The sequence below is a fragment of the Anabrus simplex genome, chromosome 9, assembly GCF_040414725.1.
Source record: "Anabrus simplex isolate iqAnaSimp1 chromosome 9, ASM4041472v1, whole genome shotgun sequence".
NCBI lineage: Eukaryota > Metazoa > Arthropoda > Insecta > Orthoptera > Tettigoniidae > Anabrus > Anabrus simplex.
This window is the reverse complement of record NC_090273.1, coordinates 114,301,243-114,326,318: the sequence shown is the minus strand read 5'-3', so window position 1 is coordinate 114,326,318 and position 25,076 is coordinate 114,301,243. Positions and strand designations below refer to the sequence as shown.

The 25,076-nt window shown below is 40.3% G+C and overlaps 1 protein-coding gene across 1 annotated transcript in view; it reads right to left on the bottom strand.

Annotated features, from left to right (window-relative positions):
• The window catches only part of fusl (fuseless), a 526,426-nt gene that overhangs the window by 49,966 nt on the left and 451,384 nt on the right, over positions 1-25,076 (bottom strand). Inside the window, exon 3 of the mRNA XM_067154029.2 lies at positions 1,746-1,898. Within this exon, the coding sequence (XP_067010130.2) occupies positions 1,746-1,898 (153 nt within the window). The remainder of the gene's footprint in view (positions 1-1,745; positions 1,899-25,076) is intronic.

The window sequence follows — 25,076 nt, the reverse complement described above, 5'->3', positions numbered from 1 at the left end:
GCAAAGGCCAAGCATGGAATCCTCAGGTTGTCTGATTTAAACCCCATCCTTAATCCGGTGTTCTCAGGTAATGGCCTGGTCCATTCTCTTATGATCTTTTCCAGGACACAGTTAAATAATATGCATGAGCTACCATCTCCTTGCCTCACCCCTGTTTTGATTGTGAAGCTCTCTGATAATTGACCTCTAAACTCAACTTTGGAAGTGGTGTTGTGCAGGGAGGCTTGCACCAACCTATTCTCTCAAGGTGTTGAAGAGTGTGATCCTATCCACGGAGTCGTATGCCTTCTGGAAGTCGACAAAGATAGCTACCCACTGTCGGCATCTTTTCTTGCTATATTGAAGGATGGTCTTCAGATTTTGTATCTGTTCAGTACAAGACCTTGCAGTTCTGAACCCTGCTTGATATTCTCCTAATTCTTTATCCAGTTGTCTTGTTATGTGCTGTTCCAGAATCTTGGAAAAGACTTTATACGATACTGAAAGGAGTGATATTCCTCTATAGTTGCTGGGATCTGTTTTGCTTCCCTTCTTGTGGATTGGATGGATAACAGCTGATGTCCAATCATCTGGGAGCCTTTCCTTAGCCCATATGTCCAGGATTACTTTGTGTATTATTTATTTATTTATTTATTTATTTATTTATTTATTTATTTATTTATTTTATTTGTCGGTGCGACGTAAAGCCCCTAACAAAAATATTTATTTTATTTATTTATTTATTTATTTATTTATTTATTTATTTATTTATTTATTTATTTATTTATTTATTTATTTATTTATTTATTTATTTATTTATTTATTTATTTATTTATGCTTTTTGGTTACATATGATCCCACGGTATGGTTTATGTAACAACGATTTGTTGAAGACATAAAAGTAATTTGTAGTTGTTCAAGCCGTAATCTTTCAGCATATGCTGCCATTTCCAAAACAATGAATGATGAAGCAGGGTAAGCAGTGAACTTGCAGATTGTTTTATAACCAAGACTTACGTGATTATCAGGTCCTGGCGGCGGAGATTGTACCAAAAATTGGTGTAGGTAATCATTGTGTAAAATTGGTGCAAAATTTTTATCGGTGCAAACGTGGTGTATTTGTGGCGCTTATTTCGTGCAAAGGTGACAATGGATGCATCGATTTAACACCAGTGAAAATGCACCAAAAGTGCACCCTAATTACACCACATACTTTTTCACATCAATTTACACCATTTTACACCAAAAAAATGGGTGCAAGAGAGTGACATTTTACACCATAGTTACTCCCAAAATGAAGTACATTATTCGGACAATTTCCGCACTAAGTTCGAGCCAAAAATACAGCAGTGTTTTTCTTTCAACCTTCGTTATTGTTAACACCACTGTTGAACCAAATTAAATTTGTATTCTTAATTCCTTTCTTTGGCCCCGAGCCTCCTGAGGGTCTAGGCTCCTCGGTATTTGCCCCCTCTGTCGCCGGCCCTGCTCATGATCAATAAAATATAAGCATATAGGGCCTATCTTAAAGTAGTTTCCACTTACTATGGGCGGTATTGGTTACAGGGGTTGCAATTAACTTCCAGAACATTCTGTCATGAAACATGGAAGTTTTGAAAATTCAGCCTCAGTGCACTCTAGGACTGAATTTTAATTGTTAGGGCATGGATAATTACGACGTCTACTGATGCTATTGTGACTTCAATAACTTTTTAACTATCAGGGCCACCATTTTTTAGACTATGTATTATTCAGAGGGTACTTACCAACGATGCCCACGCAGACCAGTCATGGTGGTTCGGGTAGATATAGATGTCGAGGAGAGTCCAACTTCCTCTCCACACAAAAACCACTAGAGAACCCACGACCGTCACGCTGAACACACAGTCCAGTACGTACAGCCAAGTGTCTCGCGAGCTCTGAAACACAGACGACACCATTCTATGATACGGACATCCCATTGCGTAGAAGTACTTTAAACCCTCCGTTACGGGCAACTAAACGGGAAACCTGCAGGTTTTAACGTCCAACTTGTAGGTCCGTATCCAAGAAACTATTTGTTCTAAGACCACCAAACGTAGCTCACCTTCCAACGGCAACCAAGGAAAAATACTGCTCAACATAGAAACTTGGCCAAATTGTTACATGTTACTAACTGCATTGTACGAATGCATAGTGGGATGAGGATTGGACTATTATGGGAATAACATGTCCTGTTTGCACTACAGAAAGCTCCACTGTAATCGGGATGTCTGGGAGGTGTCGGTATCAGTTAGAATGTACGAGTGCCTCAATTCAAAGTGTCTGCTAAGGTTTGATGGTCGTGCAGATCGAGGTAGGCAACAGGAAAGCAGTTGCCATCGAATGAATGAAGCCGCTCGTGCATTTACACTGCTTCAACTCGCAGAGCCAGAATGATAGGGATTGCTCAGATTACGATGTGATATATTTGGAAATGTTTTCAGGGCACTGGAAGTGTTATCAGGAGTCTTGGTACTGGCCGTTAAGGGAGAACAACCCCAGGGTAGGATCATTTTGTGCTTCTACAAACTTTTCGAACTCGCCAATTTACAGCACGAGTACTACAGTTGGATCTAGAGCAGGCTTGCGGAGAACGAGTTAGTGAGCAGATAGTCAGAAATACGTTTCGAGCGGCCAGTTTAAGATCCCAAGATCGTGACGACCCGCTCAACTAACAGATGCCATCGTTGCAGGGGACTGCAGTTTGCTAAAGATCATCTGTACTGACAGCTAACATCAGGCGTCCTGTGCTCTCGCGGTATGAATCCAGTTTCGTGTTATATCTTTCAGATGATTGTCTGCGAGTCTGGAGAGGAAGCGAGGAGCAATTTCACCCGATAGCTATACGGTTCAATCTACCGTGGCTTATGGATTTCGATCTGTTATCGTGCGGACAATCATGAATCTTAACTCAAAAACCGACCTCGTGATCATTTGGATCCTTAACTGTTCGACGGCACATTGACGAGATCTTAGTGCCACATACTGTACGATTACCCACGTGGGTCAACTTGGAGAAAACGCAATATTCATCCGTGATAATGGTAGAGCGCATGATGCCAAGGCCCGGAGATTCATGGAAGAAGACAACGTGCAATGAATGGAGTGGCCATCCAAAAGTCCCGATTTGAATCCGATCGACGAAGTCTGGGGCCAACTGGAGCAACATATCTGAGCGGGGAACACACCACCCCAAAAACACTACTAACATTTGAAGACACCCTTTTGGAAGAGTGGGAACGTCTGCATCAACTGAACAGGAGACGCTAATACTTCATACTAAGCCGCTTAATTACCATGTAGCCCTCTTGATGAATGGCTTTGTTTATGACACATTGTGCAATAATGTCGCGTACTGAGGGTTATTTTTATTAATTATTGCAAAGGAGAAGTTTTGTTTTCATTACATGTCTGTTTTCATTTCGATATATATGCATATCATGTAGAAATGAACATATAAAATAGTGACGAAACTTCTTTTTTGAGCAGTATATCAACTATCTCCTTTAATTCAGTATCAAGGATGGAAATAGCAACAAACCACATTTATAATTCCACATTTCTGCCACAACTTTAAGTACAGAATTGATGGAAAATGTTATTTTTAAATTTTTAACAATTAGCTTTACGTTGCACCGTCACATATAGGTCTCATCGTGACGATGGGATAGGAAAGGGATAGGAGTGATAAGGAAGAGACCGTGGCCTTAATTAAGGTACAGCGCTCATTTACCTGACGTGAAATTGGCAGGGGTGAAGCGTGGCTTTCTATTTAGAGGAAGCTGTCAACTAAAACATTGTATTGAATTCATTTGCGATTATAGTTTTTAAGCATTTTAGCAGTTTCTGAATGGTTGTGCAAGCATTTAAGTAAGATAGTGCGTACCTGACTTCTTGTAAACTTGATTATGAAGACAAAACGCGCTTGTGATAGGCAACACCTCAGAGAGAGACTTAATATTAAATCATTATGAATGTCAGGAGAAGTACCACGACAAACTACTGAAGTGTCCAAGTAGTGTTGAAAGCTACACTACTTTATTTTTGACCCAGAAAAGCAAGTCCCTGAGAGGCCAGAACGTAAACAGTAGATATTAAAAGACACATAATTTCCCTGTTCTGTTTAATAGTTCCATTGTGCTTTCCCATAATTATTTTATGCTGCTCTCTTAAACAAAACTAAATTTCCGTATTTTTTCAGGTAACTGAAGCGTTTATTTAGTATTGTATCTTTTACCTTCTTCTTCTTCTTCTTCTTAATCTGTTTACCCTCCAGGGTTGGTTTTTCCCTCGGACTCAGCGAGGGATCCAAGCTCTACCGCCTCAAGGGCAGTGTCCTGGAGCTTCAGACATCGCGTCGGGGATGAAAATGGGGAGGAGGACCAGTACTTCACCCAGGCTGCATCACCTTGTGGGCGGATGGGAAGTTTCGAAGGGATAGACAAGGAAGAGGGAAGAAAGCGGCCGTGGCCTTAAGTTAGGTACCATCCCGGTATTTCCCTGGAGGAGAAGTGGAAAACCACGGAAAACCATTTCCAATATGGGTAAGGTGGGAATCGAACCCACCTCTACTCAGGTGACTTCCCGAGGCTGAGTAGACCCCGTTCCAGCCCTCGTACCACTTTTCAAATTTCGTGGCAGAGCCGGGAATCGAACCCGGGTCTCCGGGGGTGGCAGCTAATCACGCTAACAACTACACCACAGAGGCGGACTTCTTTCATCTTATTTATAAATGTTGTTCAAATCATCGTACCCATGCGTGTTCCATGCGTTCCTTTCTTTCAGAAAATAAAACGCTGGACCAACAATACATTACAGACACACAGCCACGGTATAGAGTCATAAATGTGCTCATTGAAATGCTAAGTTCATGCCTTTGTTTTCAAACAAAGATTTAGTTTTGGTGGATCATTTTCAACAATATCTAATTTCTCATGAAATGTTAACAAAAAAGAGGGAGCCTAAAGTAGTTTTCAATTGAACACTTCCAACTACTTTCTGTAATTCATGTACCGCAGTTCGTACTACTTACAACAATTTTGCCCGCTGTCACAATGTCTTTCATGCTGGGTTCCAACTTGCATACATCTGCGCTAGTTCGCAGTCTACTGGAAGACTCAAAAGTATAACTTAATTCACCTCTAGCACAAGATAAAATTCACTTCACCGATATAAATGACACCATACAGTAATTAAATATAGTACTGACTATGAGAATGAACCTAATGAAAACTAAACAGCAGTGCGGAAGGTAATTTTACTGTGCGTCCGTGCGATTTCGTCATTTTGCCTGTAACTTCAGAATCGCACCCATGGGGATCAGAAGTTCCTAAGGCCTACCAGTCGACGGCCAAGCTTGCAGTTGTGCTCGGAGGTTCGGCAACCGACAGCCGACCTTGGAATGGGTATTGGGAGTTTGTGCGCTTGTCAGCATGCGGATGTACTAGAGAAAGTTAAACGAGGTGATAATATCGCATTCAAATTCTAAATCAATAAATACATAATTTAAAATTTGAACGGAAGCGGCGCTTCCAACACATCCATTGACACTACGCACCTGAAAAAAAGAGAAACGAGGAAAATCCATCTTCAGGGCTGTCGAAAGTGAGGTTCGAACCTACTAGAGATGGCCAAAAAGTAACATAAGAGTTATTTTGGAAGTGTTCCGGACTCGGAACTGGTCTTTAAATGAACAGTACGCTGCAACATCCTGTTCCGAAAGAACAATATTCCGTGTCGCCTGGACTCCAGCGACATTGGTCTAGCAACACGTTGCTCCGAAAGAACAATGTTCCGTGCCGCCTGCACTCCAGCGACATTGGTTTAGCAACACCCTGTTCCGAAAGAACAATGTTCCATATCGCCTGCACTCCAGCGACATTGGTCTAGCAACACCCTGTTCCGAAAGAACAATGTTCCGTGCCGCCTGCACTCCAGCGACATTGGTCTAGCAACACCCTGTTCCGAAAGAACAATGTTCCGTGCCGCCTGCACTCCAGCGACATTGGTCTAGCAACACCCTGTTCCGAAAGAACAATATTCTGTGCCGCCTGCACTCCAGCGACATTGGTCTAGCAACACCCTGTTCCGAAAGAACAATGTTCCGTGCCGCCTGGACTCCAGCGAGATTGGTCTAGCAACACCCTGTTCCGAAAGAACAATATTCCATATCGCCTGCACTTCAGCGACATTGGTCTAGCAACGCCCTGTTCCGAAAGAACAATGTTCCGTATCGCCTGCACTCCAGCGACATTGGTCTAGCAACACCCTGTTCCGAAAGAACAATATTCCGTGCCGCCTGCACTCCAGCGACATTGGTCTAGCAACACCCTGTTCCGAAAGAACAATATTCCATATCGCCTACACTTCAGCGACATTGGTCTAGCAACACCCTGTTCCGAAAGAACAATATTCCATATCGCCTACACTTCAGCGAGATTAGTCTAGCAACACCCTGTTCCGAAAGAACAATATTCCATATCGCCTACACTTCAGCGACATTGGTCTAGCAACACCCTGTTCCGAAAGAACAATGTTCCATATCGCCTGCACTCCAGCGACATTGGTCTAGCAAAACCCTGTTCCGAAAGAACAATATTCCGTGCCGCCTGCACTTCAGCGACATTGGTCTAGCAACACCCTGTTCCGAAAGAACAATATTCCATATCGCCTACACTTCAGCGACATTGGTCTAGCAACACCCTGTTCCGAAAGAACAATATTCCATATCGCCTACACTTCAGCGACATTGGTCTAGCAACACCCTGTTCCGAAAGAACAATATTCCATATCGCCTACACTTCAGCGAGTTTGGTCTAGCAACATCCTGTTCCGAAAGAACAATATTCCATATCGCCTACACTTCAGCGACATTGGTCTAGCAACACCCTGTTCCGAAAGAACAATATTCCATATCGCCTACACTTCAGCGAGTTTGGTCTAGCAACATCCTGTTCCGAAAGAACAATATTCCATATCGCCTACACTCCAGCGACATTGGTCTAGCAACACCCTGTTCCGAAAGAACAATATTCCATATCGCCTACACTTCAGCGAGTTTGGTCTAGCAACATCCTGTTCCGAAAGAACAGTGTTCTGTATCGCCTGCACTTCAGCGACATTGGTCTAGCAACACCCTGTTCCGAAAGAACAATATTCCATATCGCCTACACTTCAGCGAGTTTGGTCTAGCAACATCCTGTTCCGAAAGAACAATATTCCATATCGCCTGCACTCCAGCGACATTGGTCTAGCAACACCCTGTTCCGAAAGAACAATGTTCCATATCGCCTGCACTCCAGCGACATTGGTCTAGCAAAACCCTGTTCCGAAAGAACAATATTCCGTGCCGCCTGGACTCCAGCGACATTGGTCTAGCAACGCCCTGTTCCGAATGAACAATATTCCATATCGCCTACACTTCAGCGAGTTTGGTCTAGCAACGCCCTGTTCCGAAAGAACAGTGTTCTGTATCGCCTGCACTCCAGCGACATTGGTCTAGCAACACCCTGTTCCGAAAGAACAATATTCCATATCGCCTGCACTCCAGCGACATTGGTCTAGCAACATCCTGTTCCGAAAGAACAGTGTTCTGTATCGCCTGCACTCAGCTGGATTGATCCAAGAGCGACTCCAACGGTCTTGATTGGTCTAGGTGCTTGAGAACCGCGCATGTTCCGCTGGTTGGCTGATTGTTCCGACTCCGGCCGAACGTCAGTCCTAGTTCTCTACACTGGTTTCGAAGTTCTTTGAAACTAGTCAATGACTGCACTGGAGCATCAAGGGAAGGGGAGGGAAATCCACGAAATATAAAATTGTAAGATGTAGAGGCGCGCATCTTAGTTAGCATTTTGGTAGAAAGCGAATCCGCGGTAAGTATGACTGAAACTGATGTTTGATCTTAGTTCGTATGAATTCTCGCTGCGTGAAACCACCTGCATCATCAAAGTATTCCTTTACCGCGATTTATGGCTGCTTGTGTTGTGCTATCCACTATAATTTGTTCATTAGAAGTGTTAAAACTAGATTATTATACATACCGGTGTATAAAACATGGCAATATCAATATACCAAATCTTATTGAACGTAACCTACATGTTGCATATTTTACTGGTACCTGCCTTCTTTTTCCAGATAAAAACATTATTAATCTATAACTGTTAGGTTCTTCTGTCCGTCGAGACTAATTTATGATTAAATGCATTTTATAAAATACCTAAAAATTATTTAAATTTAATAAAGGTGTTTCTTTCTCAGGTTTCATTGACATTCGGTTCCATGGCTAAATGGTTAGCGCACTAGCCTTTGGTCAGAGGGGTCCCGGGTTCGAATTTTAACCATAATTGGTTAATTTCACAGACACAGGGATGAGTGTATGTGTCATCTTCATCATCGTTTCATCCTCATCATGACGCACAGGTCGCCTACGGAAGTCCAATCAAAAGACCTGTATCCGGCGAGCCGAACTTGTCCTCGGACACTCCCGGCACTAAAAGCCATACGCCATTTGATTTTTTTCATTAATACCCGATTTGTTGTGATAAAACCATGTTTCAGCGTTTTCTAGAGACATTAAAAGTAAAGCATGAAATTAACAGTGAGGAAAGTATTTTCGGATTAACATTTATGAGGTTCGTTAATATTTTCTAATTCCCCACTGCCTAAATCTTTGACTGTTATTTTTTCGGAACAGGAACAAATGGAATTGTTCCAGAAAAAGAACTTCGCCCATCTCTAGAATCTACTATCTACCGAATGCAAACTCATAGTAACGTGTAGAGATGGCTGAAAAATGACGTAGCAGTTACTTTGTCACAGTTACATGCTTGTCACTGTTACAAATGTAACAAGGAAAAGAAACTGGTTATCGGGTAACGACAACAGAATAACGTACTAGTGAAAACAGTAACTGAGAAGTGGTAACTGTCACTGATAGCAGTTTACAGACACAGAATATGACCTTCCGAGTTGAGATAGTACCTATGTCTTCCAAGTGAGAGCGCTTTCGTAGGAGATTGCTGTAAGTCAAATACACTATAGAGTATATTATACATAAGTTGCTGCTGTCATCCGGTAACTAAAGTGCACACTGTTGTAACATATTCAACTGCTCAAGGGTAATCGTTGGCTCAGACATTACAATATTACAATATTATTATCAGTTTCACCCGTATAATTTCTTTTTACCATAAATAAATTAGTATGCTAACTTTCCATGTTGATAACTTTCCATATTATAGATAACATTAAATTACTTCAATTAACTTAATCTATCCTCTTGTAGCGGTTTGTGTCGAGGTTTGGCAGACAGATCATCATGTTTTCTTGTCTTCTATCTTTGATCGGGGCATTGTCAAACTCACTCCCCTAGATTTAAGAATTAATTGTGTATGTATGTTGGGTAATCAGCCCGAAGGCTGGTTTGATCCTCTGCAGCTTCGCCAACAGCTGTCATAAATAGCCTGGGCGTCACTGAAGAGGCGTACTAGGGAAACGAGGAGTGAGGTAGTTTCCCGTTGCTTTCCTCACCGAGCCAGCAGTTGCTCTTACATATCAGTCTGCCAAGCCCACTGAAATGTATGCACCAACTGACCCTATGAGCGATATTTTCACACCATTCATAACAGGGACTGGCTGCATAAGGAATGGTATTACTAGCATCACTCATACCTCAGTCACTTTCATATTGTCAAAGCCAAGGATGAGACTTTGACAGGTCAATGAAAGTAACAAATTTGATATAGCCCATACCAGAAGACATAGTGCACTGTAAACACTACATCTCGCCAGCAAAGGCATAAGAATTAATTAATTAATGTTATTGGCTTTACGTCCCACTAACTACTATTTCGGTTTTCGGAGACGCCGAGGTGCCGGAATTTTGTCCCACGGGAGTTCTTTTACGTGCCAGTAAATCTACCGACACGAGGCTGACGTATTTGACCACCTTCAAATACCACCGGACTGAGCCAGGATCGAACCTGCCAGGTTGGTGTCAGAAGGCCAGCGCCTCAACCGTCTGAGCCACTCAGCCGCTATGTTCTTCTCATTTCATCCGTTGTCTGCCTCTCGTTATCTTTATAACAAATAGGAATGCTTGTTTTGCTGCACCGACTTTCAACAGTGTAGTGATGCGTGCGCGCATGTGCGAGAGAATGAACGGGACTTCACAACACACCTTGTAACGAGACAAGCTTGAAGCCGTGACTAGGCTGTGACCAATAAAAGGTGAGTAACGTTCGACGTTATTTTTAACTATTACTTTTCACGGTTACTTTATTGTAGCAGTGACAGATGTAGGAGTTACATAAAAATAACCGCTTGTCACACCTCTATCGCTTGGTAAGATGTTATTTGATGAATCATAATTCCTTTTGTGCAAGTAAGTGAATGGCACTAGTACCTACAACACAGACTTCTAAGGTTCTAAGTGTACCGTATCTGTATGTTACATTAGACAAATTGGAATAGATCGTGGCATGTACACGATCACAGGTGTTTTTTGGTTAATGTATGTTCACGACGAAAGAAATGAAGTGCGATTTACAACGCTATTGGGAAGTTAACAAGACAATAGGCATTTCTGCTTGATACTCTTCGAATGTCTTGGGTTAGAAAGATGTTTGGCATATAGGGAAGGTATATATTGTACACAAAATCAACTTTCATCAATCTTTTACATTCTCTATTCACGGTAAATGTTGATGTGCGTCAGTGGCCCTCTCTCGCGGTGCTGAGTGCAGTGATGACTAGAGGACGGATTCATATGCACTAAAAAAAAAAAAAAAGGCAAAACATGCATTATTGCATACTCTTCAAAATACTTGTTTATCCTCTATGTACCAGGTGAATGGCCAACGGCCGTAGCCGTGTTGAAACACCAGATCCCGTGAGATCTCCGAAGTTAAGCAACATTGGGCGTGGTCAGGAGTTGGATGGGTTGCCACGCGCTGTTGGTGGGGGGTAAGGGAATGGAGGAGCGGAAAGGAACTGGCCACCCTACCGCAAGTAAACTCCGGCTCAGAAATACCTCTGCGGAGGTTCGGACCTGCCTTCGGGCATAACAACCCCTTACCTTACCAGGTGAATGCATACGTTTTTCCGGTTTTATGGTAAAGAAAACACGTAATTTTCAAGGGAAATTTATTTTTTGTTTATTCAAAATATTGGCCATCAGCTTATATACACTTCGCCCATCTTTCAGGTAAGTTATGAATACCATGCCAGAAAAACTGCTTGTCTTCTGCGACAAACCATGCGTCGAGCCATTTTCGAACTTCCTACAAATTGCTTAAGTGTTGCTCTGCGAACACGTGTTCCATTGATGCGAAGAGGTGATAGTCAGATGGCGCCAGGTCGAGGCAGTACGGCGATTTCAAAGTGTCTTTTCACTGGTTTTTGGTGTGTGAGACGGCGCATTGTCGTGTAACAGAATCACTTTGCCATGTCTTCTGGCATATTCCGGTCGTCTTTCGATCAATGCGTGATTTAAACCAATGATTTGATGGCGATAGCGTTGTGCATTAACGGTTCCGCTGGGCTTCAAGTGTTCATAATACACAATACTGCTCTGATCTCCCTTTAACATACTGTAAGTTCGGTTGAGGCAGCTGCCGTAGTGCAGAGTACAAAGACTGTGCGTCCCGTCTTAGTTTATATCAGAGACCACATATATCTGTGACCAAAATATTTTAAATCGCTCATTATGGTGCTCTGAAGTGTAGTGATTGGGCGTAATCGAGCGCACTAGGTCTTTACGGGGACAGGTTGCATTTTTGCGCTAAATTAGCCGAGGCCTTGGCCTATCTAACGATGTTAAAATAAAGAATGCATCACTTATAGTTAGACAAACTAGCTTGTAATAAACAGGCTGATTTTTGTAACTACAACATCCTGTGGGGGTCGAAATTATTTTACTCTATTAAATGGGCTCTGAAAATCAAAATAATTTTTCCCCTCCAGAATTTGGAGGGTTTCAGTGGCATACTTTCTTATTTTTTCATTTCATAATCCGTTTAACTTCCAGGGTTGGTTTTTCCCGCGGACTCACCTAGGGATCCCACCTCTACCGCTTCAAGGGCAGTGTCCTGGAGCGTGAGACTTTGGATCGGGGGAATATAACTGGGGAGGAGGAACAGTAGCTCGCCCAGGCTACCTCGCCAGCTAAGCTAAAGAGGGACCTTATAGGGGATGTGAAAATTTATCGGTATAGGCAAGGAAGAGGGAAAGAAACGGCCATGGCCTGTTAGGTACCATCCCGGCATTTGCCTAGAGAAGAAGTGGGGAAACCACTTCGAGGATGGCTGAGGTGGAAGTCGAACAACCCCCATCCCCCCCCCCCCCCTTCTCTACTTAGTTGAACTCCCGAGACTGAATGGACCCCGTTCCAGTCTACGTACCACGTTTCGAAAATTTCGTGGCAGAGCCGGGAATCGAACCTGAACCTCCGGGGGATGGCAGCTAATCACGCTAACCACTACAGGGGGACGGGCATATTGCTTACTTTAGAAAAATATTCACCGGTCGAGTTGGCCGTGCGGCTGTGAGCTTGCATCCGGTAGATAGTGGGTTCGGCAGCCCTGAAGATGGTTTTCCGTGGTTATTCAATCAGTACATGCAGATGTTATATTATAGCAACTCAATAACATTTTTAGTGCGATAGTGGAACTAGTTACAAATAACCAGCCGTTTTAGGAAAATCAGTGCTACCAACCGCGAAAAATAATATGCAAATTAATTTTAGGAGAATTCCCCTTCTCTTTTCAATAAAACATTGAGTCTAATAATGACCGGCCTAGTGAGTACAGTAGTGTAGGTAGTTAGGCGACCGCCTCTTCTGCACAACGTTGCGAAATGGCAGTTTGTTGACACTTAAGAATGCTGTAGATCTGTGTCTGTAGATTTGCTGCCACATTAAGGAAACCAGCTTCAGGGCGAAATTCCAGCACTCTGACGTCGCTTATGAAATTAAGATCATAGTAACTGAACCGAACAGGTTGCGGTACGGCCAGTTGGGTTGCCAGCTCTGTCCTCGAGAAACCGGTGGGTTCGAATCCCACGTCAGCCATCCTCGAGATGGTATCCCGTAGTTTTCCATTTCAATTCCAGGCAAATGCTAGGAACGTACCCTTCTCAAGACCACGGCCGCTTCCTTCCCCTAAGAATTACACCTACAGCCACAAACAACAGCTCACTACCTATCGGGTGTACGGCAAAAAGCAGCTACAGAAGTGGTGAGCCGAGCATTTATACTGTGTTTCCAGATTATTATTATTATTATTATTATTATTATTATTATTATTATTATTATTTTCTTCCCCTCTTCCAGTTGTCACGTGCTAGGGACCACGTGACAATCTCAATTCCTTAACGTTTGATATTTATTCTTCCTTTCTTTCCAATAATCCTTCATCCTTTCGTTGTGTTTCTTCTTTCTCCCCTCAGGCCACTTTGTTCCAGTTTTCTTTTCCTTTTCGCCTTGAATTGCTTCCATATTTAATACGTTACTCTAAAACACCTCTTTCTTTGATTTCTTCTTCTCATGTATGATTTCATTCCAAATCTTTCTTGACCTCTTTAGTCCAGGCGTTGACTTCTTCTCCCAAAGATATTCGAATATATTTTTAAAGAATCTGTTTTCATCCATTCTAAAGATATGCCTAAAAATAACAGTATCCTTTTTCTTATTGTTTCCGTTGTGTTTTCTTTGTAATATTAGGTGTAATTCTTCTTCTTTCTTCGTTAGGGTCTTCTAGGGACCTCGTGACAATTTCAATGCTTCATCCTTTGTTGTTACTTCTTCTTCCTCCAGTACTCCTTCATCTACTCATTCCTCTCCCAGGACCATTTTGAGCTTGTTTCCTTTCCCTCCCGACCTTGGAATACTTCCGTTTTTAACACATTCTTTCTTTAAATCACTCTCTGTTGCTATTTCTTATTTTTTTTCTTTCCAAATCGTTTTTTGACTTCATGAATCCAGATTGTTGTTAATACCTTGTTCCAGAGATATTGGAAGATCTATTTAGTTAACCTGTTGTCATCCATTCTGTATAAATGTCCAAAAAATATCAATCGCCGCTTCAGCATTGTACCTGTTATGTTTTCTATGTTCCGGTATATGTAATCATTACTTCCTGATTTCCAGAGTTCTGTAGTTCTTAGCGGACAGAGTACTTTCCACATACTTTTTTTTCCAGTACTTCTAATTTTTCCATCTTGCAGTTCAGTATTACAGTAGACCTTCACTCGCGTCAGGTTTAACTACTGTGTTGTAGTGTTGAATTTTGAAGTTTTTTAAGTAAACACTTTTTGTTGTAGATATTCCTAGTTATACCCTATGCACTTTCCATCTTATGTATCCTTTCTACAGAGGATTTTTCCAAACCATTTTCTTGAATTGTTCCTCACAAATATCTGAATACGTTTACCTTGCTTGTTGTTGTTTGAGTCATCAGTCCACAGACTGGTTTGATGCAGCTCTCCATGCCACCCTATATTGTGGTAACCTTTTCATTTCTACGTAATTACTGCATCCTACATCTGCTCTAATCTGCTTGTCATATTCATACCTTGGTCTACCCCTACCGTTCTTACCACCTACACTTCCTTCAAAAACCAACTGAACAAGTCCTGGGTGTCTTAAGATGTGTCCTATCATTCTATCTCTCCTTCTCGTCAAATTTAGCCAAATCGATCTCCTCTCGCCAATTCGATTCAGTATCTCTTCATTTGTGATTCGATCTATCCCTCTCACCTTCAGCATTCTTCTGTAACACCACATTTCAAAAGCTTCTATTCTCTTTCTTTCTGAGCTCGTTATCGTCCATGTTTCTCTTCCATACAATGCCACGCTCCACACGAAAGTCTTCAAAAACATCTTTCTAATTCCGATATCAATGTTTGAAATGAGCAAACTTCTTTTCTTAAGAAAGCTCTTCCTTGCTTGTGCTAATCTGCTCGACCAATTTCCGTTAACATAAATTCTGGAGAATTTTTATGTCATAAATTTGTTTTTTCTACTTTCTTAAACCTGTTCTGTCGGCTATTTCTTCATAGAAATTGACTTGTATTGTTGCATTTGTTATGTTTTCTGAAAGTATGGCAAAATCATCTGCAAAAGGTTGACAGTTTATTTCAACACCACTGTTCTTTCTTCCCAGTGTTATTGTTGATAGCTTGTGTTGGTTCAGTTTTTCATTCCAAATTCTGATATTTTCTCCAGGACGCAGTTGAATAGAAGTCTAGATAAACTATCACCCTGCCTTATAGGCTACTTGTATTTATTCTGAATGGTTTAGATTCTTCTTATTCTGCTTATTATTATTATTATTATTATTATTATTATTATTATTATTATTATTATTATTATTATTATTATTATTTACAGTCCGACTCGTTGGCTGAACGGCCAGCGTACTGGCCTTCGGTTCAGAGGGTCCCGGGTTCGATTCCCGGCTGGGTCTGGGATTTTAACCTTAATTGGTTAATTCCTACGGCACGGGGACTGGGTGTATGTGTTGTCTTCATCATAATTTCATCCTCATCACGACGCGCAGGTCACCCACGGGTGTCAAGTAGAAAGACCTGCAACTGGCGAGCCGAACCCGTCCTGGGATATCCCGGCACTAAAAGCCATACGCCATTTCATTTCATTATTTACAGCTTTGTTATGTGCTGTTCCCTACAACAGATAACAATCTTCCCGGTATCCTCCGCTTATCGTGTATAACAGGCCTACATTCCCTCCCTCTTGTTATCCCACGTGGCATGAATCAGCTGTTAGCTCCTACGTAGAGACCTATCTGAGATACGCCAGCATTGAAACCTACTGTTCTTATTAGCCTTAATATACCATGTTTAAGTCCCTTATGCTTATGTAAACCAACAATTTAGTTATGATGAAATACTGGATCCTGTTTGATCTAGTTTTTGTTCAGTTATTCATGCTAGAGAATTTTGCAAGTGCGTTGGATAATGCTTCCATGAACAACCATTGAATGTCAAAATCTATTCTCCGAATAAAGACTACCGTAAGAATTCTCGGTCGTAACTCACTAATTATTATCATATATTTGTCATCATCAAACATTCCAGTAATAGCACTATATATTTTTTTCTTTATTTGTAACTGTTCGGCTCTTCAGTCTCTCGAAACTAACTTTGAGTAAATAAATTTATAAACTACCAGGAAAAGAAAACATATGGTAACAGAATTATAACCGGGCGAGTTGGCCGTGCGGTTAGGAGCGCGCAGCTGTGAGCTCGCATCCGGGAGATAGTGGGTTCGAATCCCACTCTCGGCAGGCCTGAAGATGGTTTTCCGTGGTTTCCCATTTTCACACCAGGCAAATGCTGGGGCTGTACCTTAATTAAGGCCACGGCCGCTTCCTTCCCATTCCTAGGCCTTTCCCTTCCCATCGTCGCCATAAGATCTATCTGTGTCTGTGCGACGTAAACCAAAATAGCAAAAAAACAAAAACAAAAAAAAACAGAATTATACTTGAAAAATAAACAACTTAATTAAAATAGAATGACATGTTTCGTTCTTGAGAAAACATCATCAGGTCCTATCCAAATCACTCTCATACATTTAGAAATGTATGAAAATCTATGTTTATGGTCAAACAGAAATATTTACAAAATGTATAAACCTTTACGCCGGCCCCGTGGTGTAGGAGTAGCGTTCCTGGCTCTTACCCGGAGGCTCCGGCTTCGATTCTCGGCCAGGTCAGGAATTTTTACCTAGAATTGAGGAGCTATCTGACAGTGAGATAGCGGACCCGGTCTAGAACGCGAAGAATAACGGCCGAAAGGATTCGTCGTGCTGACCACACGACACCTCGTAATTTTCAGACCTTCGAGCTGAGCAGCGGTCGCTTGGTAGGCCAAGGCCCTTCAGGGCTGTAGTGCCATGGGGTTGGTTGGTTGGTTATAAACATTTACGTTTATTGTTAAACAGAAATAAATATTATTATTATTATTATTATTATTATTACTATTATTATTACTATTATTATTATTATTATTATTATTATTATTATTATTATTATTATTATTATTGCTCTGTTTTCTTCTTCCTGAAGAATTCAAAGATTGGTTACTGTTCATCCTCAACAAGTGTCCATAGAACTGTAGCCTTCTCTTCCTCATCAATTCAACCACTCCTTCTGTTCTTTGATAAAATTCCTTATTAGATTTGAGTCTTCTTGTTCCATTTTTTACATTAGGACCTAGAATTCTTCTTAGCATTTTTCTGTCTCTTTTCCGGATATATTCAAGTCCACCTTTTCCAATCATATTCAATGTATCCGCTGCACACACGCGCTCAGGTTTGCTAGTTGCTTTACGTCGCACCGACACAGATAGGTCTTATGGATACGATGGGATAGGAAAGGTGTGCCTGGGGCTCGAACCCACTATCTCCCGATTACTGGATACTGGCCGCACTTAAGCGACTGCAGCTATCGAACTCGGTAGAAACGGCTTCTAAGATAGCGGCAACGGAATTAAATGAGGATACTATTAGTGGCATATGATTTGACCGACACGAACATTAAATGGGACTTCATATCCCTATGTATTTAATCCTTAAATAATCAATCAATCAATCAATCAATCAATCAATCAATCAATCAATCAAGCAATCAATCAAGCAATCAATCAATCAATCAATCAATCAATCAATAAAGAAATAAAGAAATAAATAAATATAATATAAGATCACACATATTAGGCTACATGGATCCGAGGTCATGACGGAGTAGAAGCCGTTTCTATTGAATTCAATATTGATTTATTGTTTTCCATTTTAATGTGTTTCAATGTTGAAAACAGTTATTAGCACACAAAGTAGTGGTCCCTATACAACGAAAAACGTAAAATGAAGCAATTTCCTCAATTATGCCGAAAGTTGAAGAGATAAAGAGCCAAGAAAGGTTTCAACTTGTGAGTCTTGGATAGCTCTATCAAAATAAAAATAAAATAAATTTCGAAAAAATCACTTCCGGCCTAAGTGTAGTTCCGGAAAAACAGCCTACAATCGCTTGTTCTTTACTCGACTTCTTTTTTATTCAAATCCTAGCCAAATTAACTTATTTATACAATTCTTTCTGTAATATGTTCCTTGTTCAATACCCTCAGGTGATTTTGAGTTTTTGAAAAATATCCACACCGAATATAGTTATAAGGACCAGTGTTGCCAACTTATATTTTCAAGATCCGCTAAATACAACTAAAAATCCGCTAAAATTCCGCCAAGAAATCCGATCTCAAATAATAATAATAATAATAATAATAATAATAATAATAATAATAATAAAAGTAAATGTCTGCACTCACCTGATCTGTAAGTTTCACTGGGATTAACCCCCTTCCTGCGAGCCGGCGAGCTAAAACTTGTGGGCGTTTTACTGCCGGGTGCCAACTAGGTGAATCCCCTACCTCAAGGGCCACACACAGAACAGGCCAGTTCATTAAACGGTCTCCCTTCATACATAAATATAAATGCTACTCTCTCCCAGTTTCATTATCTGTCGTCATTCGTCAACTAAGAGATAAGTACCCATTCCCCACGCATTACAAATTTATGATACCATGATCTCATAACATCAAATCCCAATAACATTTTTTCCTTAGGTGAGTGCTAGCTCCTGACAAGACATTCGGAATAGTTCAAGAGACAGACTGAAGTACAAATTTAAAAAAAAACGTAAAATGGATAAAACACTAAATCCGCTATAATAAATCTAGAATTCCGCCAAAAAATCCGCTGTCCGCTAAATGATATATTTCTCCGCCGACAGTCTTCTAAATCCGCCAAATTTAGCGGAAAATCTGCTAAGTTGGCAACACTGATAAGGACGCCTCACATTAGCGCTCGAGCTAAAACAGGATTTTTTTTTGTAGATGTTTAATTAAACATTTTGACAAGTTTTTGCAGAACATATTTATAATAACCATAATTTTCAAGGCATTAAGAATGATGCGAAGTAAATTTTAAAGGTAACTGCAGTGTAGAGTTAAATACCCGTGAAAAGATTGAAATATTTATGGCACAGAAAAAATAAACCTTATAAAATTTAAAATGAAACCACTACTTGTAATATATTTTTACTAAAATCTTTAGATGACGCGATGTCATGCGCTACTCACACACTCTCTGAAAGAAGCCACATGTCCGTTTAGTACCTGTCTAACAGCTTTAACAGCATGTCGAGCCAGCCCTTCTTTAAGCCCCCCACCTTTTCTTAAGGTCTAGCTTTTAGGTTCATACAACCTGTCATTCGTTTCTTCTTTAATTTTACAATTCATTTCATATGGGCTTCATTTTATTCTTGACGATACATCCATGTGGATTACCATGTTTTAAAAATCAGTTATGATCTAACCACTCGATACGTCTGTTTGATTTTAATAATAATAATAATAATAATAATAATAATAATAATAATAATAATAATAATAATAATAATAATAATAATAATAATTGTACCGGGAGGTACACCTCAACGCCGCGCATTCAAAACTAGCGCCTAAACGAACTCCTCTATTGGTAAATCAGGGAAACTGAAACTACACCCACTTGGATCTTTAATCAGAAGATGTCACCACCTAAATATTTAGTAATTTTGTTATTGTGCAGTTTCCTAACCTGAGTGAATTTCTACTTGTTTTGTTTGACATTCATCAAGAAGTTTGGACATTCCTCCACAGATGACACCACTAAAAACTATGATCGTGCATTCTGGTGCGAAGTGAAATAACTTATGATTTAAAGAAGTTTTGTATTTCTAGGTTTTTGTAACTGAATGATGTTCATTTATTTTTGGGTTGGCAATTCTTCCTTTTATTTCCACCAGTTTTGAATCTAGCCAATCCCTAATTTTTGTAATTAATTTTCAACTAATCCCGTATTTCTTCCTCACCTTATGTTTAACCAATAAAATCAAGAGGGCGTGTCCTGTTTCATCATGAATGATCTCGAACCTTCCCTGAGGATTTATAAACTGCAGCTTTTCTCGCCTCTTGGCCAATAGATCGTCATCTTACTAAGAGTGTGTGTCAAAGCAGGAGGCGGGTGGCCTCTTTCATCGGTCAGCAGTACATCTACAAGGTAATGGCCACATAACATCTTTCTTTTTTTTTTTGCTAACTCCGCAGTTTAACCCGAGGGAAAGGTCTGAATCGTTAACTATGTAACCTACTTTTCTAAAAATATAACTTTCTGCTGGTTAATGTAAAACATAAAATCTTTAACTGTAAATCGGGGATAGAGAGTGAATTACCCTCTTGAGCTCCCCTTCATCTTGGTTTGAGGTGACTACGTTTTTCTCTAACTGTTTTTCCTACTGTAATGTGTTAAGGTAATTTCTATACGAGTCACCTCAGCAGTTTGGGAATAGCCCCTGTTTTATCGGCCTAGAGCCCCTTAGTTTTTTGTGTTCATATCTAGGAGTGCAAGTATACGCCTCCATTCATTTTGTGTTCGGGCCATTAATTTAACCTGTTATTCATATTCCACGAAGGCAGAGTAGGTTGGATATTTAATAGCCCTGTAAAAGTAAGTTCAATTTTGTAAATGGTGGTTTGAGAGACCAGAGAGTGATGTAATGTTGCCTTGAGTAGGCAGTAAGAAACTCAGAGCCTGTTAGCTCTTTTTCAAATTTTATGATTGTAACGAGTGCCTCTGAAAGGCTAGATATTGTATTTTGGAAGCAAGTGTTCCATGAATTAGGGGATTTCTGCTCTTGAATAAATTTGTGCTCTTTGTAATTCTTTTTTGCTAGTTGTTTTACGTCGCACCGACACAGATAGGTCTTACGGCGACGATGGGATGGGAAAGGGCTAGGAGTGGGAAGGAAGCGGCCGTGGCCTTAATTAAGGTACAGCCCCAGCATTTGCCTGGTGTGAAAATGGGAAACCACGGAAGACCTATTTCAGGGCTGCTGACAGTGGGGTTCGAACCTACTATCTCCAGAATACTGGATACTGGCCGCACTTAAGCGACTGCAGCTATCGAGCTCGGTCTTTGTAAATTTGAGCTTGTAGCTCAGGAAATGTATAGCTAGGGGCTTAAAGCCCAAAGTGTTAAGGTTCTGAATATTGGATTTTCCCAATCTGGTTTAATGATTGCTACTTGTACCTGTAATATTGGCATGAAAAAAATTGTTAAGTTTAAAGTTCTGAAAATATAACCTTCAGTTTAAGTTTTAAATTCTATTCTTGACATTGTAGTTAGACCCATTCACCCCGGCACGTTCTTTCACCTCTGCGTTCCACGTGAAACCCCGTAATAATAATAATAATAATAATAATAATAATAATAATAATAATAATAATAATAATAATAATTGTTCCCGGGATATCGTGGAACGCAGAGGTGTAAGAAGGTGTAGGCATGAATGAGTGGATAGAGAAAAGATCAAAGTATAATTTAAAACTCAAACATTTGAAATTTTATTTCTTTCCTTGATTTTTGTTTCTTTTCAGATTTTAAACTTTGTTAAACAATAACAATTAACAATTGGACAGGGATAAGGGGAGCTCTACAGCTCTAGAAACAATGCTTATTTGAAATCAGGTACACTAAAGAGATGCGTTAGGTAGCTCAAACGTTACACCATTACTAAGAGCACTACTGATCGAATCAATTACAAGTAAGGAGGCGGGGCTCCAAAATTTACAACATTAGAAAGAGCGATTTTGCTCCACATGATTACCTAGGAGACTAATCTCCAAAATTTATAAGGTTCAAGCCTCTCAAAGGCACAGTTTAAATTTTAGATTATGTAAAAATACAACCGGATTTCACTGTCTTACTCGCTCGACAGTTATGGCCCGAAGTTACAGAGGCTAAGCATATACTAAGGAAGTGACTAAATGAAGAGAAAATTTTAAATTACAAAAGAAAAAGGTAAATTTTAAAGTTTACGAAATCATAGTCATCTCAATACCAAGTTGAAGGGGAATACAAGAGGGTTCACACCCTTTATTCCCTAAGTTACACTAAGGTCTTAGACCTGATTGAAAATTTATATTGAAAGACTACATTAAGAAAGGACTTTGAAACATTCCCCTCGAGCTAGCTTTCTGAGACAGTTACATGACTAAAAGATGTCTGCCATTACCTTGAGCTGGAGGGCCTTCCGGTGATGTCCCCTGCCTCCCCTATGAATATACTCTCCTGCTGGACTGGTGCGATCGAAAGACAACATGGCACGAAATGTTCCAGTTTTTATAGCGGGGAGGAAGGTTCCAGAATTTTCTGGGCCGGAGCACTATACATACCCACAACTTCTATTGGTTGACTAAATAAATTTCAAAAATTCCTGATTGGCTAACATTTTAAGCCGGCGGGAAGAGTGCTGATAACCTTAGAACCCCAAAAATAATCTGCAATCAATTCAGTTTTGTCAACTTATGACTACAAAATTTCTCCTAAAAATTAATTGTCTATCCTCTCACCAGAGGGAGCACATAAATCGACAGTAGAGTCATCTGGAGATAATCTTTCAAACTTCTTCCACTAGAAGGTTCACTGTTCGTGTTACAGATGTCTTTATAAACGGCGCTTAGTTTGAATGTACGGAGTTGGTGTACCTGCGATACAACAACAACAACAATAATAATAATAATAATAATAATAATAATAATAATAATAATAATAATAACACTAGTTGCAAATCGAGGATTGTGGTGACGTTTAGTAAATTCACAGAGGCTTGCAGACTGAATGCTGAAAGGCAGAACAGTCTATAATGATAATGTATGTATAATAATAATAATAATAATAATAATCCGAGATTTAGAAAAATGTGGGATCACGGCAGAAGATATAACAAACAGAAAAATCTTCAGGCAGAGAGTTGCGGGGGTGAAGGGCCTAACTGAAGAGAAAACGAGGAAGAATAGAGTATTCTCGGCAGAAGAACGAGCACGAGCAAGCCAACGGATGAAGGAATACTGGCGGAAGAGGAAGGAGAAAGAACTTGAGAAAGCAATGAAGTTGCGTAATCGTAGCCCATAGATGGCTGAAACGAAAATAATAATAATATAATAATATAATAATATAATAATATAATAATATAATAATATAATAATAATAAATGTATTTAAAACACTACGCTGAATTTTGTTACGGCGAGTTTGAGAGAATGATTGACGTCTTAAAACATTCTGACGAAGGCTCTTGGGCTGTAGATTTGTAGGGTGTCTTTAAAAGAATAAATATTTATTTTCGTATGTTTTTAAAGAAAATGTTACATTCTGATTGGCCAAAGCGCTCGCCGGTACTTCAAGGCCACGTGGACTGCGGGAACGCTGAGGCATCCGATGTGAAGGGGGCAAGCACACATGCTCAGTCGAACATCTTTCCGGTCAGCTGTTCCAGTCTGTGCTGTATTGCAGAGAGTCGCTTAGTCGAGAAGAAGCTATGTGTAGCATCTTCTGCGATGAAGGGTAGCAGAGGTATATTTTTGCCAAGGTCACGCTCGCATGTGAATTCGTCGGTCTGGCAATCTCACTCAATATTTCTGTGTAGTTCCGTCTAGTGTCTGTTACCTCGTTAGCGTGTAGTCAAATATTAAATTACTTTTTAATTATATAATCGCGCCGAACTTCTATTTAATTGTAATGCGTGCGTAACTATTGTTCCTTTGGTGAAAGTTTTATTGTATAGTACGATTATTACCGCACTTCAGTTGTTAGATTGTCAACCTTTACGTCTCTATCGAAATTCGCTCAGAGAGCATCAAAAACCACCTATATAAAAAAATTTCAATTTTGATGTCTACACTTCCTTTCCACCCAATCCTTCCAATCACTATATCCCTTGGATCCGGGTCTTTTTGTTGTCCATACATTTTTGTGCAGCCCTTCGGCCCCCACTTTTAATTACCAATCGCCGCCACTGTCAGAAAGTGCTATTAAATCACAATTGACCTTTTGAGTAATATCTTTCATGGCATTCAGACGCGCTACTCGTTGTCTGATTGGTAATACGCAGCATCGTTCGTACCGGAGTGGCTTCCATACTGTCACAGCCATAGATGTGACTGAGACGTCAGTGGAAGCTACAGTACATTTCGCCCTGGCCTGTGCCGAGAAACAGATGCAAATATGCTGTAACTATGAAGAAATAACAACAGGGGGAGTTTCCTATATAACTTTATAGCAAGTAACTTGAGTTAAAGCAAGACTTTATGTATGGCTGCCATAACAACGCTTAGTTCAGTGGCTTACACTTTGCTATTGCGAGACGTACAGTGCATCACTTAAGTATATGTGTGAGGTAGATGATGAATTCGAGGGGTTCAAGATATGCTCCTTGAGGAAACCCCCACTGCGCAGGTGGACGGGGGCGGTGTGCAAGAGTGAGTGCTGGGAGGGGAAGGGGAAGGTATCCTGTCTCTCATCAGAGCCATCCGGCCCCCCTCCCCCCTCCAGTAGCCAGGCCACAGGGAGCGACGTTCTGGTCCATCAGCCTCGCCACATTTGATAGCTCCACACTACCACAGTACCTGCCTTCACATTTGCTCTCTGTTACAATCTGTGTCATTGGTTCAAATTCAGATTTATCACTTTCAAAGTTACCAGTTCCAGAAAGAGCACACATCTACCTAATTCCCTCAATGTTAGAGTGTCAAGGATTGAAAACAAAAGTTTACATTTCTAAAAATAAGAAGCGAATGGTGATTTACCTAGCAGTAAATAACTTTCGCACAAGATAGGTGAACGAATGAAGAGTGATGCTAGAGTAATATTATTTTGATGATATGGAATGTTTACATTTTACAATTGCTTGGTCTCTTTAAATATTTCTCTATTTATAGAATTTTAGGTGAAAGAAAATTTCAGATTCTTGATACTTTAACAGTCCAAAAATACCTATTAAAGCATTACAGGCTCTAAAAATAACATTATAACAGTTCTGAAGTGAACGAATAATCCAAACAGTGGTAACCCCTTTAATAACAAAAAAAATGAATGTTTGTTTCCGAGGACAAATGTTTGACAGGAAAAACCTATTTGATAGTTTATATTACTCTGTGGTATGTAGATGAATGCGAGCTTGTAATTAT